Genomic DNA, 16422 nt, shown 5'->3' with positions numbered 1-16422 from the left:
ATTTCTGATTTTATCTCTTCTGGACACTCCAGGAGCTTTCCTCAAACATTTCATTTCATAAATGCATGTAGAAAATAATATATTAATATATTATCCCTCCTACAGAGGTCTGATCTGGAGTCCTATCTTTCTTTCCCTGAGTGGCTTCAGACCAATTTTTTTTTTAGATTACATTTACTGTAACCTATAACCAAAGTTATGGCAAACATAAATGGGTTACTCCAAAAAAATGTATTATATAAATAATATGAGAAAGCAGAGTATCACCCAGCATTATAGGTCTTTTCCAAAAAATCAGAACAAATATATGGTTGTTTTACAATTATATATTATTATTAGCCTGAATTAATCCATTGCAGAATAAAGCCCTTTGTTGAAGGTTACGGAAGGTAATCTACTATGTTTGTACACTGCAGGCTGATAAGATTTTTTTCAACTTCCCAGTCAAAGAGAACAAATAGCCCAAAGTGACCCAAAGCAGCTTCCATGCCCAAGGGAGAACTAGAACTCCTAGCCTCCAAGCTTCAAGTCAAGCACCTTTATCCACTACACCAAGCAAGTTATTAAATTCTTCAACAAAACAGGTAGTTCTCAACTTACAACCACAATGGAGCCCAATATTTCTGTTGCTAAGTGAGACAGTTAAGTGAGCGTTGACCTCGTTTTGCAATCTTTCTTGCCATAGTTATTAAGTGAATCACTGCAGTTGTTAAAATTAGTAACATGATTGCTAAGTGAATCTGGCTTCCCCATTATTTTGCTCGTCAGGTTGCAAAAGGAGATCACATGACTCCAGGATATTGCAACCATCATAAATGCATACCTGTTGTCAAGGCCTAAATTTTGATCATGTGACCATGGGAATGCTGCAATGGTCGTTAAGTGTGAAAAATGATCATAAGTCACTTTTTCAGTGCCGTTGTAACTTTGAAGGGTCACTAAATTAATGGTCGTAAGTTGAGAACTACCTGTAACTCTAGTCAGCTTATATAATACAGCTAACAAAATACAAAAATGACAAACATAACCATTATATAGTTGATGCATGTCAGGGATATAGGTAATACAGACCTAGTGCCAGCACAGTAAACAGAGAAACTTTATTGTACCAAAAAACATTATTGTACATAGATTACTCTATTTTAGACATGGTTCCCACCAGATCTATTGAACCTGTAAGTCAGAACACACAGAAAACAAACTGACATGGCATTCTGGAAGGTTACATGTGGAAACCCCCAGTTTGAGAAGCCTGCTTTAGCTCATTGTGATGAAAACAAACTGACTAGGGCTGCTGATGTGATAAGATTCCTTCATGTCTTGTGTCCTTTGGGAAGAAGAGAGAAGACAAGATTCTCTATGCTTTGTTAAAACAACACCAAGGCTGTGAAAGGGTGCACTGACCCAGAAGAAGGCATGATGTCATCAATCCCACCTCCCCTTCCTTCATGACTCCATTCCTTTGTGAAGGCAAAGGTCATCGTTGCCATCATAGAGGGAGCACATGTGGGCAGATGCCTCAGCTCAGATAGCCAGGAGCAGGATAAGTAGGGTTATGTTGAAGGAGAGGAGGATAACGTGGATATTCTGGGACACAGTGAGTAGGCTGCTTTTTGCAGTCTGTCCACTCCTACAGATAGCAAAAATCTGTCTGCAGCTTTGGAAGGCTGCTATCAGTTTGACAGGAGGTAATTGGACAGTAGTGTCTTCCTATGTTCCTAGTGAATTCTCACTGAATGTTATCATGTCTTAATACTTTGAATACAGATCTATGAAAAATCCTTTCTCAAAGTCTTGTTTTCAGTTTTGACATTATGGTCACAACAACAGTGAATTTTAGTAATGATTTTGAGATTATAAAGCCCAGAACAAAATGCCATCTGTTTCATTCTTGTGTAGGATTGTCATTCTCTGACAGAGAGGCAAGGCAGAAATTAACAGATATTGATGTCCTCTCTATTATTTTCTCTCTCTCGTGCTGAATGTGAGTACATTATGCAATAATGAAAGCATAAAAATTAAAACATAAATAATAAAAATATTATAGTGTGCTACAGCAATTAAGGTATTGGATTGGAAAAGGAAAAACTCAATCTAGGTTCAGATATGGGAGCTCACTGAGTAACCTAAGACCAATTCCTCTCTTGACCAAACTTCACAAGTTGCAATTGTGGGGAAAAAAATAGAAGAAAGTAATGTATAAACAGGTCACTTTGAGTTCCTGAATGGAAAATGAGAAAAATATAATAAATTAATAAATAAGTGGTTACTAGAATGAAAATGATAGTATCCATTATGTTGTTCTGATATTTGTCACTTCAATAAATAATTCCATTATCATGTGAGCATACTAAAGACAGAAGCAAAACTATATCTTACATTAGCTCATATTTAATTGTTGCTGTTAACTGCTTAATTGTACTATTTATATAAGGTATATATTTTAACATATGCTTCCCTTTATTTTTTTCCTTGAGGGTGGATTATTATTTAGCCTAATATAATTATATTATTAAAATTTGTTACACCAGGGATAAAATATTATCAATGAAAACATATGCTACTATTCCTTTGCTCAATTAATATAATAAAAGATATTATAAATTATCAGACATATTAATAAATATACATATATTTTGTAGATATAATTATATCTGCATATATAAATAAAATAACATAATAATATAGATGTATATCATTGTTAATAGCGATTTAAACAATTCGCTAAGGTTATTAGCTATGCAGCAGTTAGCATGACCCGACCATGTGCTGTATTTAAAATAAATAAAGAGCGATACAACAGTTGCCGCCTTTTGCCCATTGGCGCGGCCTCTTCTGTGACGGAACGTTCTCCCATACGCATGCGCCCGCCTCTTCCACCGGGTGTTCGAGTTTTATGGGACACTGTTCCTGGGGTGGAAGCAAGCACTGCGCATGCGTACCTGGGTCTGAGCCGCCCCGCTATCTCTCGTCCTTCGCCCGACTACGTCCCTGTAAAAAAATCCTCTGCTGAGCCCGCAGACCGCCCGTGGGTGGAGCCTTTTGAATAAGATTTTAACGTTTAGTAGACGCACATGCGCAACGGGTCTTATTGTGACTCCTCCTCCTTTTTATCCTACTCCCTTTTTGTTTTTTACAAGTGGTCTCCTGGCTCCTCGTTTTGCGCATGCCTTTTGGCGTACCCAGTTGCTCCTACGCAAGCACGCGTAGACCGGGCAGAGCGGCTTTGCCCGTCGCTGGCGCAGTGTATTGTGGGAGTGATTAAGGAAGTAAAATGGCGGACCTGGCCAACGAAGGTAGGTGGCCAGGACCGGGTGGGGGATTGCGGTGGTAACAGTAATGGAAAAGAAGCGGCTAAGTTGAGTGAGAGGAAACGAGATGCTTTCGGCCGGGTGCATCCCATATCTTCAGTGGCCGTCTGGTGACTGCCCAGTTCACTAGAACTGGCATGCGGGCTACGGCCAGGCCGGACAAAGGGAGCGGCCTCCCGGTCCCCTAGGTGGCGAAGATGAGGATGTCTCTGAGCATAGGCAAAGGGCTTTTTCAAAAGTGCAGTCTCGAGCTGCTCCCCTCTCCATCCTTCATGCTCTTTCCCTAGGGCAAAAGTGCCTCTGAGCATTTGTAGAGTGCTGTGCTAAGAATGGGGAGATTCGCATCACCCAGAGTTCAACTCTGCTTGGCTTTTCCTCCTTTCTTTATATTATTGACATAAAAATTGTTTTGAATGTGCATGGAGACATGATAGAAGAGAGTGCATCTGCCTGGCAGAATTAACTAATCTATCGTGTTTATGTGAAAGAATTGCTTCCGAACTTGGGTTGAACAGTCAGCTTGTAAAGTTTCCCAGTTCTGTCCACTCTGCTTAATTGATATTGATATGTCTTAAGTTTCTCTAAGAAACGTCAGATGTGAGAGTCTACAGAAGTCATATCAACCAAGGAGATTTCAGGCAATCCATCACTAAGGGCTGAAGGACCAGAGTGTCATTGAGAAGGACCTATTGAGAGGGGACTTAATTCTGACTTTCCCTGTCACTTCTGTTATTGCCAAAGCTGAATTTTTAGGCTACTTCTAATAGTTTGAATATGGTAATTTATCTGGATGTATGTGGATAGATTGGTAGGAAACATTACTGACTGCTAGAAATGAAAAAAGCACTTCATTCATTGAGTGCTTAGCTGAGGTAAAATAGCCCCTTATGTGCAGTAATTTGCCCATAGTAGCTACATCTGAAAATCAATTATAAAGATATCCGAGGATTAACTAGCCCTGCATTTGTATTGATACTTGGGCAGCAAAAAGAGAAGAAAATAGTGTCGCAAATGTGTATGTGGAAATCTGCAGTATTTCCATTATGCTTGTTATAATAAACATGCGCAGGTGGTATATGACATTTAAAAATTGTTTTTTTAATCCAGTGAAGATATATGTATGTTTTAAAAAGTACCATAATGAAGCATCTCAACTGAGTCTTGCTTCAATACCAAACTTAACTGTTTTTCTGTCTGCTCTTTTTTATTGTTTAGCATATCTTAGACAATCTGAATAATAAAATATGAGTGCATCTTTATAAATATAGAACAGCAGAACAGCCTGTGATAAAAATGGAATATATTCCCTAAAATCTATAAAGTCATTATTACAATGAGAGAGCCTCAAAATTTATATGGAATACACTTTTCTCCTCACATCTCATGTAAGTGAACGGTTGTTTCCAGGCTACCACTAGTTCTATCTTTCTCCACTAATTTCTAGGACAAGCTCAAAGATAACTGTCTGAGATGTGTAGGAGTAAGTGCCTATCACCACAGCTTATCATGAAAGAAGAATGCCTTGGAATTTATGCAAATTGCTTATTTTGCATCTTGGACAAGGAGATAGATATAGACCTAGACCAATCAGAATCAGAAAGAATTTATGATGGAGGCAGCCATTCTCATGAACTCCTAGATGAAGTAATAGGTTAGAATGGCTAAGGCTGTGTAAAGTAGTAATAAAATAGAAGTGCCATAATAGTAGAGAAAACAGAAATAGCCCCATCAGGAAGATCGTGTTCCAGATCTAAATTAAAGAATCTGTAGGTGCTGATAATATCACATTTTATTTATTTTTTATTAAACCGTACAGCACATTCAAAAGCAGCAATTTATATAATTAGCTGCTTTTCCCTATGTGCCTTTTACCAGTGGTGGGATTCAGGCAGTTCGCACCACTTTTTTGTTGCCCAGGCCCAAAATGGACTTCCGGAAGTGGCATCCACACAGAGAACCGGTTGTTCACATATTTGAATTTCACCACTGCCTTTTACGCACCAGTGGATGCCATATCTATATAATTCAGGTAATCTTACAACCAGAAGCTTACAACCAGAATTGAGCCCAAAATTTCTGTTGCTAGGCAAAAGAGTTAAGTGAGTTGTGCCTCATTTTAGGACATTTTTGCCATAGTTGTTAAACAAATCACTGCAGTTGTTAAGTGAATCATGTGGTTGTTAAGTGAATCTGGCTTCTCCCATTGACTTTGCTTGTTGGAAGCTGGCTGGGAAGGTTACAAATGGGGATCACATGACCCTGGAACAGTGGAACTATCATAAATATGTGCCCAAAACTTTCATTGAAAAACACCAAAATTTTGATCACATGACTTTGGGGATGCTGTGACAGTCGTGTGAAACCTGGCATACAGTCACTTTTTTCAGTGCTGCTGTAACTTTGAATGGTCGTTGAATGATTGTAAGTCAAGGACTATCTATATTGTATAATCTTGAATAATCAAACTTTATCTGGCAAATTAGTGGTATAAACATCTAAGTATAATAAAATGTGCTTCAAGAAATCAGACAAAAGAGTTCTATCAGATCAATCCTAGAAGTTTGTCTAGTATAGCATCTTAGTTCCTTCAGTTTTTTTATCATTTTTATTAGTTTATCAAAAATAAAAAGTACAATATAAAATAAAATACAAAGACTATCAGTGAGTATCAAATTACATTTAGGAAACAATCACTTTCCTCTGATTTCAGCCTTTAATATTTAAAGGTAGGTTACATCTGAAATTGGAGGTTCTATAATTGGCTGTCATAGCATTGATAAATCTGTTAGTTTGTCCAAGTCTTTCATTATTATTTGCATTTACTTGTCATAGAATATTGTGCTTATTAGAACACAAGGAAAGTTTTGCCATATCCGTCCCACATCTGTTTCACATAACAGTTAATCTGATGCCTCTACAAAACCCACTAGTAAAGCAAGAAAATAGTTGCTCCCAAGTAATTGATATTCAGAGGTAGAATGCCTCTAAATGTCGTTGTTTCATAAACAACTGTACTTTATTATAACTGCCATGAATAAGTTTACTCTTTCATGAATTTACCTTGTCTCTTTTTAGAGCCGTTATTAATTGGGCTAATAAGTTATTGTTCCTTCTGAAATATTTGGTACTTCTGGAGAAACTTCTTTTATTTATTTCATTAGATTCATAACAGCTTTGATTGCTCTTGTATTCTGTAATACTGCTAAAAAAAGTCTGGGGGTACAATAGACTATAATTTTGAGGCCCTTCAAACATTTGTGACTCAATAAAACAAGTGCATTGGATACTAGTCTTATTTATAACCCAGTAGTCACATTTTGGATGTTTTCATCTACTCAAAGCATTAGACATTTTAAAATCTGAAATCACTCAGCTTCAAAGCCTTTAGAATGAAAAAGAAGAATAAATACTTTGTTTACTTGTTCCAACTATTCCTAAGATATTTTTCAAGGCCAAATCCTTAAGAAGTAAAATATATAAAATTAAATAAATTAGGCAGGATATATGTGAATATAGGAGGGCAGTTGCTTTACATTGCGTAGTTCACTTAAGAAAATGTATTGGTTGAAAAGATTTTAAGGCATTCTTTATTGCCGTTACTGATATATCTAAGGAAACTGTAAGAGAATTTGATAACAATGAGATGAGCATCTTGCTTATCAGCTGACCTGTCTTTAAGAGTATTTTTCATCCACACCTGAAGAGTGGTGGGAAAGATGGTGGTTGACTAAACAGCATTCACTTGTTAGAGTGAAAACTGCATGTGATATGTCTCAATATTAGGCAATATAAAATCTCTTTTATTTATCTCTTCACAGAAAAGCCAGCCATTGCACCTCCCGTCTTTGTATTTCAGAAAGATAAAGCACAGAAGGTAAGGAAGGCTAATGAAATATTTTTGCTTAGAGGTTGAGACAAGAGAGTGGTGATTTTTTTTTCAGGCTTAAATGGAATAAACTAAGGAGGTTTTTCAAGTCCTATTCCTAATGGGAATAACATGATGTTGATTGATCTACTGAGGATTTTCTTTTGCAATACTGAGAAAACCGGGTCATGTTCCAAAATATGTACTTTTAGTCAAGTCCAGAAATATTGGGACATCCACATAATTCGAACATCTTTGGCTCTATGCACCACCACAATTGAGTTGGAATGAAACAAACACAATGTGCTTTAACTGCAGCCTGTCAGCTTTAATTTGAGGGTATGTACATCCAACTCAGGTGAACGGGGTAGGACTTTCACAGTTTGCATATGTGCCTCCCACTTGTTAAGGGACCAAAGGTAATGGGACAGAATAATAATCATAAATCAAACTTTCCCTTCTTAATATTTGGTTGCAAATCCTTTGCAGTCAATCATAGCCTGATGTCTGGAACGCACAGACATCACCAGACGATGGATTTCATCCCTGGTGATGCTCTGCCAGGCCTCTACTGCAACTGTCTTCAGTTCCTGCTTGTTCTTGGGGCATTTTCCCTTCAGTTTTGTCTTCAGCAAGTGAAATGCATGCTCAATGGGATTCAGGTCAGGTGATTGACTTGGCCATTGCATAACATTTCACTTCTGTCCCTTCACAAATTCTTTGGTTGCTTTTGCAATATGCTTTGGGTCATTGTCCATCTGCACTGTGAAGCGCCGTCCAATGAGTTCTGCAGCATTTGGCTGAATGTGAGCAGATAATATTGCCCGAAACACTTCAGAATTCATCCTGCTGCTTTTGTCAGCAGTCACATCATCAATAAATACAAGAGAACCAGTTCCATTGCAGCCATACATGCCCATGCCATGACACTACCATCACCATGCTTCCCTGATGAGGTGGTATGCTTAAGATCATGAGCAGTTCCTTTCCTTCTCCATGCTCTTCTCTTCCCATCACTCTGGTACAAGTTGATCTTGGTCTCATCTGTCTATAGGATCTTGTTCCAGAACTCTGAAGGCTTTGTTAGATGTTGTTTGGCAAACTCTAATCTGGCCTTCCTGTTTTTGAGGCTCACCAATGGTTTACATCTTGTGGTGAACCCTCTGTATTCACTCTGGTAAAGTCTTCTCTTGATTGTTGACTTTGACACACATACACCTACCTCCTGGAGAGTGTTCTTGATCTGGCCAACTGTTGTGAAGGGTGTTTTCTTCACCAGGGAAAGAATTCTTTGGTCATCCACCACAGTTGTTTTCCGTGGTCTCCCAGGTGTTGCTGAGCTCACCGATGCGTTCCTTCTTTTTGAGAATGTTCCATACGGTTGTTTTGGCCACGCCTAATGTTCTTGCTATCTCTCTGATGGGTTTGTTTTGTTTCTTCAGCCTAATGATGGCTTGTTTCACTGATAGTGATAGCTCTTTGGATCTCATCTTGAGAGTTGACAGCAACAGATTCCAAATGCAAATAACACACTTGAAATGAACTCTGGGCCTTTTATCTGCACATTGTAATTGGGGTAATGAGGGAATATCACACACCTGGCCATGGAACAGCTGAGAAGCCAATTGTCCCATTACCTTTGGTCCCTTAACAAGTGGGAGGCACATATGCAAACTGCTGTAAGTCCTGCCCCGTTCACCTGAGTTGGATGTACATACCCTCAAATTAAAGCTGACAGTCTGCAGTTAAAGCACATTGTGTTTGTTTCATTCCAACTCCATTGTGGTGGTGTATAGAGCCAAAGATGTTCGAATTGTGTCTATGTCCCAATATTTCTGGACCTGACTGTAGTTCATGTAGTATATGCTTAGGCCTCTTATGTAGTGCCTGAACTTAAACAACATCTAGGGGTATCATGTATGATCTGGATAAAGCAGACTACCGCTAGACAGGAGCAAATGGATTTTAAAAACTCTCTTTGCTGCTGACATTTTTGCAGTCCAGATATGGTTTCTCTAATTCCAGCATCCCATATATGAGCATTAGAAATTGGGTGCATGGCTGACAGAAAAATCCATGAGAAATCTCCTGGTTAAAAAACACAGACAATAGAGAGATATGAGACATTTATATCCCTATTAATAAATGTACATCTGCTCTTGAATAAGGGTGGTTTGCCTCAACGGTTTTTGCCAATTAAATCAGATTATTTGATTTCTTTAAAAAAAATTCCTATAAGAAACTCTCTTCTCCTTAATTTGGCAGTTTTATGCAGAGTAGATTCTACACTGTCCCAATAATAATTCTCAGAGATTTTGAAGAATAAACTTTTGCTGCTTGTTCTGAAGATGCCACAATCTGTCATCTAAAAGAGTAGTCAACAATTATGAGGCATATTTTCAAGTCATATGTCTGACATTTTTTGCCTTTCACAAATATTCAGTTGGTAATCAGTGTCTTATTAAAGGAATTTTTCTTATATAAATGATTAAAATTCTAAAGATAAAGTAAACATTAAAAAGCACAATACTTAAACGTATCTAGAAACATAAACCTACAAATACAAAACTAAATATGTCCATTTCAGCTCTTCACTTTCCTTATAGATTCATTAACTATTTCTTATTTATTTATACCATTTTAATCACTATTTAAAATGTCCATTCTCTCTCATTTAATCTATGAAGCCCTTTACCATCAACCTATTTTTCTCTACTTTTATAATATAATCCATAAACCAGGTCCATCCTTAAAGCCTCTATAGATTTCTCTCTAATTAGACCGGTCAGTTTTGTCATATCCACCAAGATTGGATTTTCATTTAAATATCCAGGCTTTAACAATTGAAGTTTCTTTATTTTTCCTTTTCTCTGCATATATTAATCTTGTCCCAGTGATCACATACAACAATAAGACACCATGCTTTTTAGTTAGTTCCTTCTTCCATAAACCCTAATAAGTACAGTTCTGACTTCATCTGAAAAGGGATTTCTTTTATTTTCACCAATATCCTGTGGTTCAACAACCAAAACTTTTGGCCAATTCACAAGCCCACCACATAGATTCTATTCTACTTTCCACATTTCCAACGTTTACTTTAAATGTTCTTATGCATAGTTTCAAAGATATCAAATGCATCACTTCATAAAAAAAATTCTCTTAAATTATTGTATTGAGTTAAATTGCGTTCTTCCTTCTTAAATGATAAGAAGGAAAGCCTCTTAGCACTTAGCAGTAACACTTAGACTTATACACTGCTCCACAGTGCTTTATAGCACTCTATGAACGGCTTACAAAATCAGCATATCACCTCCAACAATCTATATCCTCATTTTACTGATCTCGGAAGGATGGAAAACTGAGGCAACCTGAAGCCCATCAGGACTGAATTCCAGGCTGTGGGCAGAGTTAGCTTGCAATACTGCAGTCTAAACACTGCCATTACGGTTCTTCTAAGTTGGTACCTAACCTAACAGGAAATAAGCATGCGTCTTATTTCAGAAATGCTTTTATGCTGATTGAATTTGACTATCAAATCAAGATAAAGTTACTCATGTGACCAATGAATGTTTTTAATTAGGTGGTTATTCTAATATAGGCTCTATGTTTTTGCATTATCACCCTATTGATAGGAACATTACAGTTGACAGGCTGAGGAAAATGTGATGTCTGGGTTTAGCATTATATGGCTTTTTGTGTTGGTCTTATGTTAATTCTAATGTCCTTTTGTTTTTTCCTCAAGCTGTTTCTGTGAGATTGCTGGCTGCTCTAATAAGAGCAATGGTATACCTAAAGGGAAGATTTTACTTCTTCACCTGTGCAATGAGGAGCTACATTTGTCACCTTCATTCATTTTCTAGACTTTGTAGCAATTAGTTCCCTGTGTACCATATATACTCGTGGATAAACTCAATAATTTTAGATTACAAAATATACCCCTCAAATTGGGTTTGGCTTATCCTTTGGTGGGCTTATCTATGTGTATATATGGTAATAGTTTTTAAAAGTACCCATATATACCCATGGATAAGCCAACTCTCAAAATTTTAACCAAAATACTATGAAAAACACACCACCCTCAGATAAGCCAATTTAAAACAGAATCTGTTCTGGAAAACAACATTTATTGATACAAAATCCTTTACAATATATTGAAAAAATGTACAAAAATGTCAAGGATGCCATCTACAGGTGGCATATTTTTCATGATATTTTGTTAAAATGTGGGGGTTGGCTTATCTGCAAATGGGCTTATCTGTAAGTTTATACAGTAATGAGCATAGCTTAATTTCTAAGCATAGGTAAAGACAGCTCAATACTTCAGTTTTGGAATCTAAAAATTTCATAGATTTAAGTAACTTCAAGTACTTTTAGCATATTGAACAGGCATTCATTGAACTGTTGTGCAAAACTTTCTCTGATACTGCTTCTCTTTGGGAAATGAAATGAAGTCCCATTTTAGTAGAAGAAGAAAAAAATTGATTGCCTGTATTAGCCCTGAGAGAAATCAGAAATTTCTCTTTATCTTGATGTTTGGGAAGGTGATATAACGCAGCATACTTGTCAAAATAAAGGAATCCCTTTTCTGTATTTTGTCAAACAGTACACTGCTGATTTATTGTAATTTGGGGCATATAGAATCCGGTTGGGTTAATAATTATATGTATGGACATATTTGGTGGACGTGTAAGCATATAAAAGCTTTTTGGATTAAGATATGGTGGAATATTCAAAGAATTTTTAAAAGGAGGGTAAAATTTACTCCGCAATTATTTTTACTAGGTATTGTTATTGACTGTGATGCTAAGGAGGTTATATTGATGTTAAATTTGATTACAGCCGCTAGGTTGTTAATAGGACAATATTGGAAGAAGGAATCTTTGCCTACTTTACAAGAATGGTTTCATAAAGTTTCGTATTTGGCAGAAATGGCAAAGATTTTTTCTTAAAGGAGCAATCTCAAGAAAAATTTTTTGCGGTATGGGAAAAATGGATAAATTTTATACAACATAATTTGGATATGGAAAAATATTATTTAGCCTTTTTATAATTTGTAATGATTGTTTTTTCTTTCTTTCTTTCTTCTTTTTCTTTTTTATATATATACATTTTTTATGTATTATTATTCATATATTTTTTTTTTATATATATATATGCTTTATTCTTCGTCTACTTTCTTCTTTCTTCTTTCTCTCTCTCTCTTCTCTTTTTATTAGTATATATTATTCATTTTAGTTTATGTTATGTATATTATTATTATATATATTATTACTGTGATTTTTATTATTATTATTAATTATTTTATAAATTGCAAATGTTATTTTTAAAATATTTGTTAAATAATCCTATATTCAGTTCTGGGAAGTCGGGGGGGGTGGGGTGGTTGGGGAGGGGGGGGTGGATTTTTATTTGTAAAACTTTTGAAAAATTTCAATAAAAAAAAAAAAAAAAAAATTATATGTATGGGGTCAACATTGAGAAGGTTGCATGCAGTGTCTCTCCTCCTACAGAAGTTTTTCTGCTGGTTAGTTCTTCAATTACACAAAATATAGAAGTACAGAAAAGTGTAATACAGCCTGTTCTTTTTTATGTTTACTTTGTCCATCATTTTGCCCAGGCTGGATTAGAAAATAGAGGAAATCAAAAATAATTTGCAGATATCTTTGTATTGTTTTGTCATTCCTTATTCCATGATTATATCTCTTGAGCTGCTGTCTGTTTTCCAAATATGTTTGATGGGATGTTGCTTTGACTTTTGTCTTGTAAATATGACTCAGCGTAGGTATGCTTTGAGTGGGCTGGTAACTTGTGCGAATTTATTTTCAAGGTTCTTTTAGTTGATATATGTGAGAATTGAGGAAAAAGTAGCAGAATTAACCTAGTATTCACCATCCATAGTTTGGAAATGTCTTTTCCTTCCTTCCTTCCTTCCTTCCTTCCTTCCTTCCTTCCTTCCTTCCTTTCTTCCTCCCTCCCTCCCTCCCTCTTTCTTCCTTCTCACTGCAGGAATTATCACCACCTTTCAAAGTGACATGACTTGACTTCATCTTTGGTTATTTATTTGATTGGGCACTAGTTTTCATTTTTGAAAAACCTGGTCCCTAAGTTTAAAATCCTGTTTTGAGGGACCTTGAGAACTTGGTAGATCCATCTACAGGAAATCAGGCAGTTTTGTAGGAGAACTGGTGATATCTGGAAGTCATTGCCAATCTGGCTGGAGCCTGTGGAGCTTGTTCGTCTATGGGAGTCTTCTTAAAATCTGACAAATGTTACCAGTGTTGCTTCCAATTCATATAAAGCCAGAGATTTATGGGGGTAAAAGAGGTGAAAGGATTGCACAGAGGCTGCTTGCCATTGGGGTATATGTACTTGAAACCTCAGCAGCTGCTGTTGTAACACCTATCAGTTTAGGATAGTGACAGAATCGTTACTGACCCAGTCTAGGAAGAAAAGCCCTTAATGGATCCTCCTCTGTCCTTTTGCTGCCTGGCACTGAAGGGCTGTTGTTCTTCTTTGCTCCCAGTCCCTTGCAGAGCAAAAAGGGCTGTCGGATTCAGGCGAGGACCCTCAGGGAGAAGCAGAATCTCCTCACCGGGCTATGGGTCACCCCAAATCAACAAGGGGTGCAACCTTGAGGCTCCTGCCCCCTCAGTTGCTTGTATCCGAGCTGCTTCCTGTATTGGCAGGGTAAGTCAGAACCTACCAAGGACTTCTGGTGAAACTCTGTTTTTTTTTTTCTTGTTTAGTGTTCCTTTCCTCCTCTCTAAAATGCCTATAGTTTAACTTGTCAGCTGTGAGACTTGCACTTGTAATTGCTTCCCACCTGCTTGATTTCCTCTTTCTAAAATAATGGGAAGTATTTTCTTTATAGCTGACACAACAGATCTTTTTTTAGACAAAGAAGGTGTGTAAGCCAAGTAGTCTGTTTAGTTCAGTTTTGTCTATGCAACGATTGGCAGTTGTACCTCAGGTTTTTGGAGAGATTTTCCCAATCCTACTTAGAGACGTCAGAGATTGAGCCTGTGATCTTTTGCATGTATGCAGTATTTACTGAGCTACGGTCTTTATCCAGGGAATATTTTACAAAAGATAGTTTCTGAATTTCTTAGCCCATAGGAAATAACAGGAGGCAGCAGTAGAAAGGAAGAGAAATTGGCCTCCATCTTCAAAAATGGAACAGGTGAGCCTTTTATGGAGAGCTTTTAAAGTCCCTTAGTAGTTACTCTTCTGATGAAGCGGCATATAATGATTAGAAAAGAGCATATGATGAGCATCTCACACTACAGGCCTGTAGCGTATGCCTATAGCAATGTCATTTCTTATTCCTCTAATATTCACCCAAATGTGTATATGAAGGCAGATAATCCAGTTTGAACTCTTCTTTTTCCTGACTTTTTAATTATCCCAAACACACTTTTCTGGAAGTAAGTCTGCTGAACGCAGTGGGACTGACATCTGAGTAACTGTGCACTATATTTCTTTATTAAAAGTATTGTGCTCTAATCAAAGGAGGAAAAAGAAGAAGAGCCTTTGAGCAAGCAAAAACACTCTTGTCAGTGGACGGGAGGGGGCAGAGAGAACCGAAAGTGTGTCATCCAGTGTGCTCCTTTGGAAAGAAGCTTTCAGCTTTATAAGGGAAAGCTGCAGCTTTCTCTCATTCTCTTTGGCTTCACCCAAAGCTTCCTCTCTTTCTGTGTGCGACCGGGGTGGGAGGGGGGGCTGAGGATGTGATATATAAATAAATAGGGGTTCGATTTACATTATTTTAGACTTTGAGGAAAAATTGAATTTGAACCTTTATATAATAAGAAGGAAGCCGTGGAGATATGGGTGGATGAGTCTGCATGGACAAAAGCTGCCTTTGTAGAAGGTTTATATTTCAAGGGTCCAAAAGTGGGATACATGGGGTATTCATTCACCATATTTATGATATTAATGTTAAAATGTGATGCTTTGGAACTTCTATGGAGAATCTATACTGTATAGCACTGTGATGGCGAACCTTTTAGAGACCGAGTGCCCAAAAACTGGCCCCACCCCACTCCACCCCCTGCCCTGCTCCCACTCCGCCCCTCATCCTGCCTCGCCTGCCCGCAGGGCCACTCACCACCTCCAGGGTCCGCCACAGATCGCCCAGGCAGCCCAGCAGTGCTATGGCGGCCACGCCCTCTGCCCGCACCCTGCAGCATCAACTGTGTGCGATGGGGTATGAGGGCAGAGTCTTGTCTATGCTGCCTGGCTGCCATGTCCTTGGCTGCGCTGCTCTGCGTAGGCCACGCTCAGGGGCAACTCTCCTTCAGGGGGGATACTGGAGAGGATGGGGTCATGGGGGGAGGCGAGGCTGGGGCAACAGCACGTGTGCCCACAGAGAGGGCTCCGAGTGCCGCCTCTGGCACCCGTGCCATAGGTTCGCCACCACTGGTATAGCACTTCACATATATTTGATTATATTAGCATCAGATTTCAAACTGACTCAGTCTCTTCCTCTCTCACTAAAGTTTCAGCTGCTGCTAAAACTGTGGTGGGGAGGTAGACTATCCCCAGTGTATCAAAGATTATGTTCTTATTCATTTTATTTTAATTTGTTGCTGGCTTCCAAAATTTATCACCTACTAATTAAAAAAAACAAAAACCCTGGATATTACTCAATGGATCTTTACATTGTGCGTAGAGGTTGCAATGATTGGGCACGCTGTGAGTTAAGAAGAATTATGCCTGGAAGCTTCATGAGGAATCATGAGTTTGGAGGAGATGAAAACCAATCAGTCATATGAAAAAGCGGACATAGAAATAAAATGTGGAATGGGGGGGGGCTTTGAGCGCCAGATATGTGGTTGTGTTTTGTTTAAAATAGTAATAGTAGTAATAAATCAGTTTTATATGCTGCCTGACTCACTATGACTCTGGGCAATTTAACCGTTAAAATATTTAAAAACAAAGAACATAAACAGCAAAGATAAAATATGGCAAAGAAAATAAACTCAGAAGGAAATAAAGGGGTGGGGCAACATCATCCTCTTCAAAGACTTATAATGGGATTAGAAGTGCAAAAAGTAGTATATGGTACATTTGTTGGCTCACTTATGATTCAAGGGGGGGAGAGAGGATAGGCAGGGGCGGTTTTCTTGCCTGGAATAATACTATACTGTATTCGTAAATATTATGTAGTCCAGCTGCTGTACTGCCAGTCTATGCTGATTGAGCATCATGTAAGGCCTAGAAGTAGGAAAGACCATTTTTCTCTGC

At 37.8% G+C, this 16422-nt stretch overlaps 1 protein-coding gene across 3 annotated transcripts in view; it reads left to right on the top strand.

Moving 5' to 3' along the window:
* The first annotated feature begins 1540 nt into the window (after positions 1-1540).
* RANBP3 (RAN binding protein 3) overlaps positions 1541-16422 on the top strand; it is a 42012-nt gene continuing 27130 nt past the window's right edge. For 2 of the 3 annotated variants that reach the window (XM_039338521.1, XM_039338520.1), the window contains exons 1-2: positions 1541-1688; positions 7130-7185. In XM_039338521.1, the coding sequence (XP_039194455.1) occupies positions 1556-1688; positions 7130-7185 (189 nt within the window). In that variant the 5' untranslated portion in view covers positions 1541-1555. Of the gene's footprint in view, positions 1689-3023; positions 3297-7129; positions 7186-16422 lie in introns of those variants that run through there. The other variant, XM_039338523.1, reaches the window with a different exon arrangement.

The sequence above is a fragment of the Crotalus tigris genome, unplaced genomic scaffold (assembly GCF_016545835.1).
Source record: "Crotalus tigris isolate CLP2741 ecotype Arizona unplaced genomic scaffold, ASM1654583v1 scf7180000017701.1507938, whole genome shotgun sequence".
In the NCBI taxonomy this organism is placed as follows: domain Eukaryota; kingdom Metazoa; phylum Chordata; class Lepidosauria; order Squamata; family Viperidae; genus Crotalus; species Crotalus tigris.
Note: the sequence above shows the minus strand (reverse complement) of the source record. Positions and strands in the feature narration are given on the sequence as shown.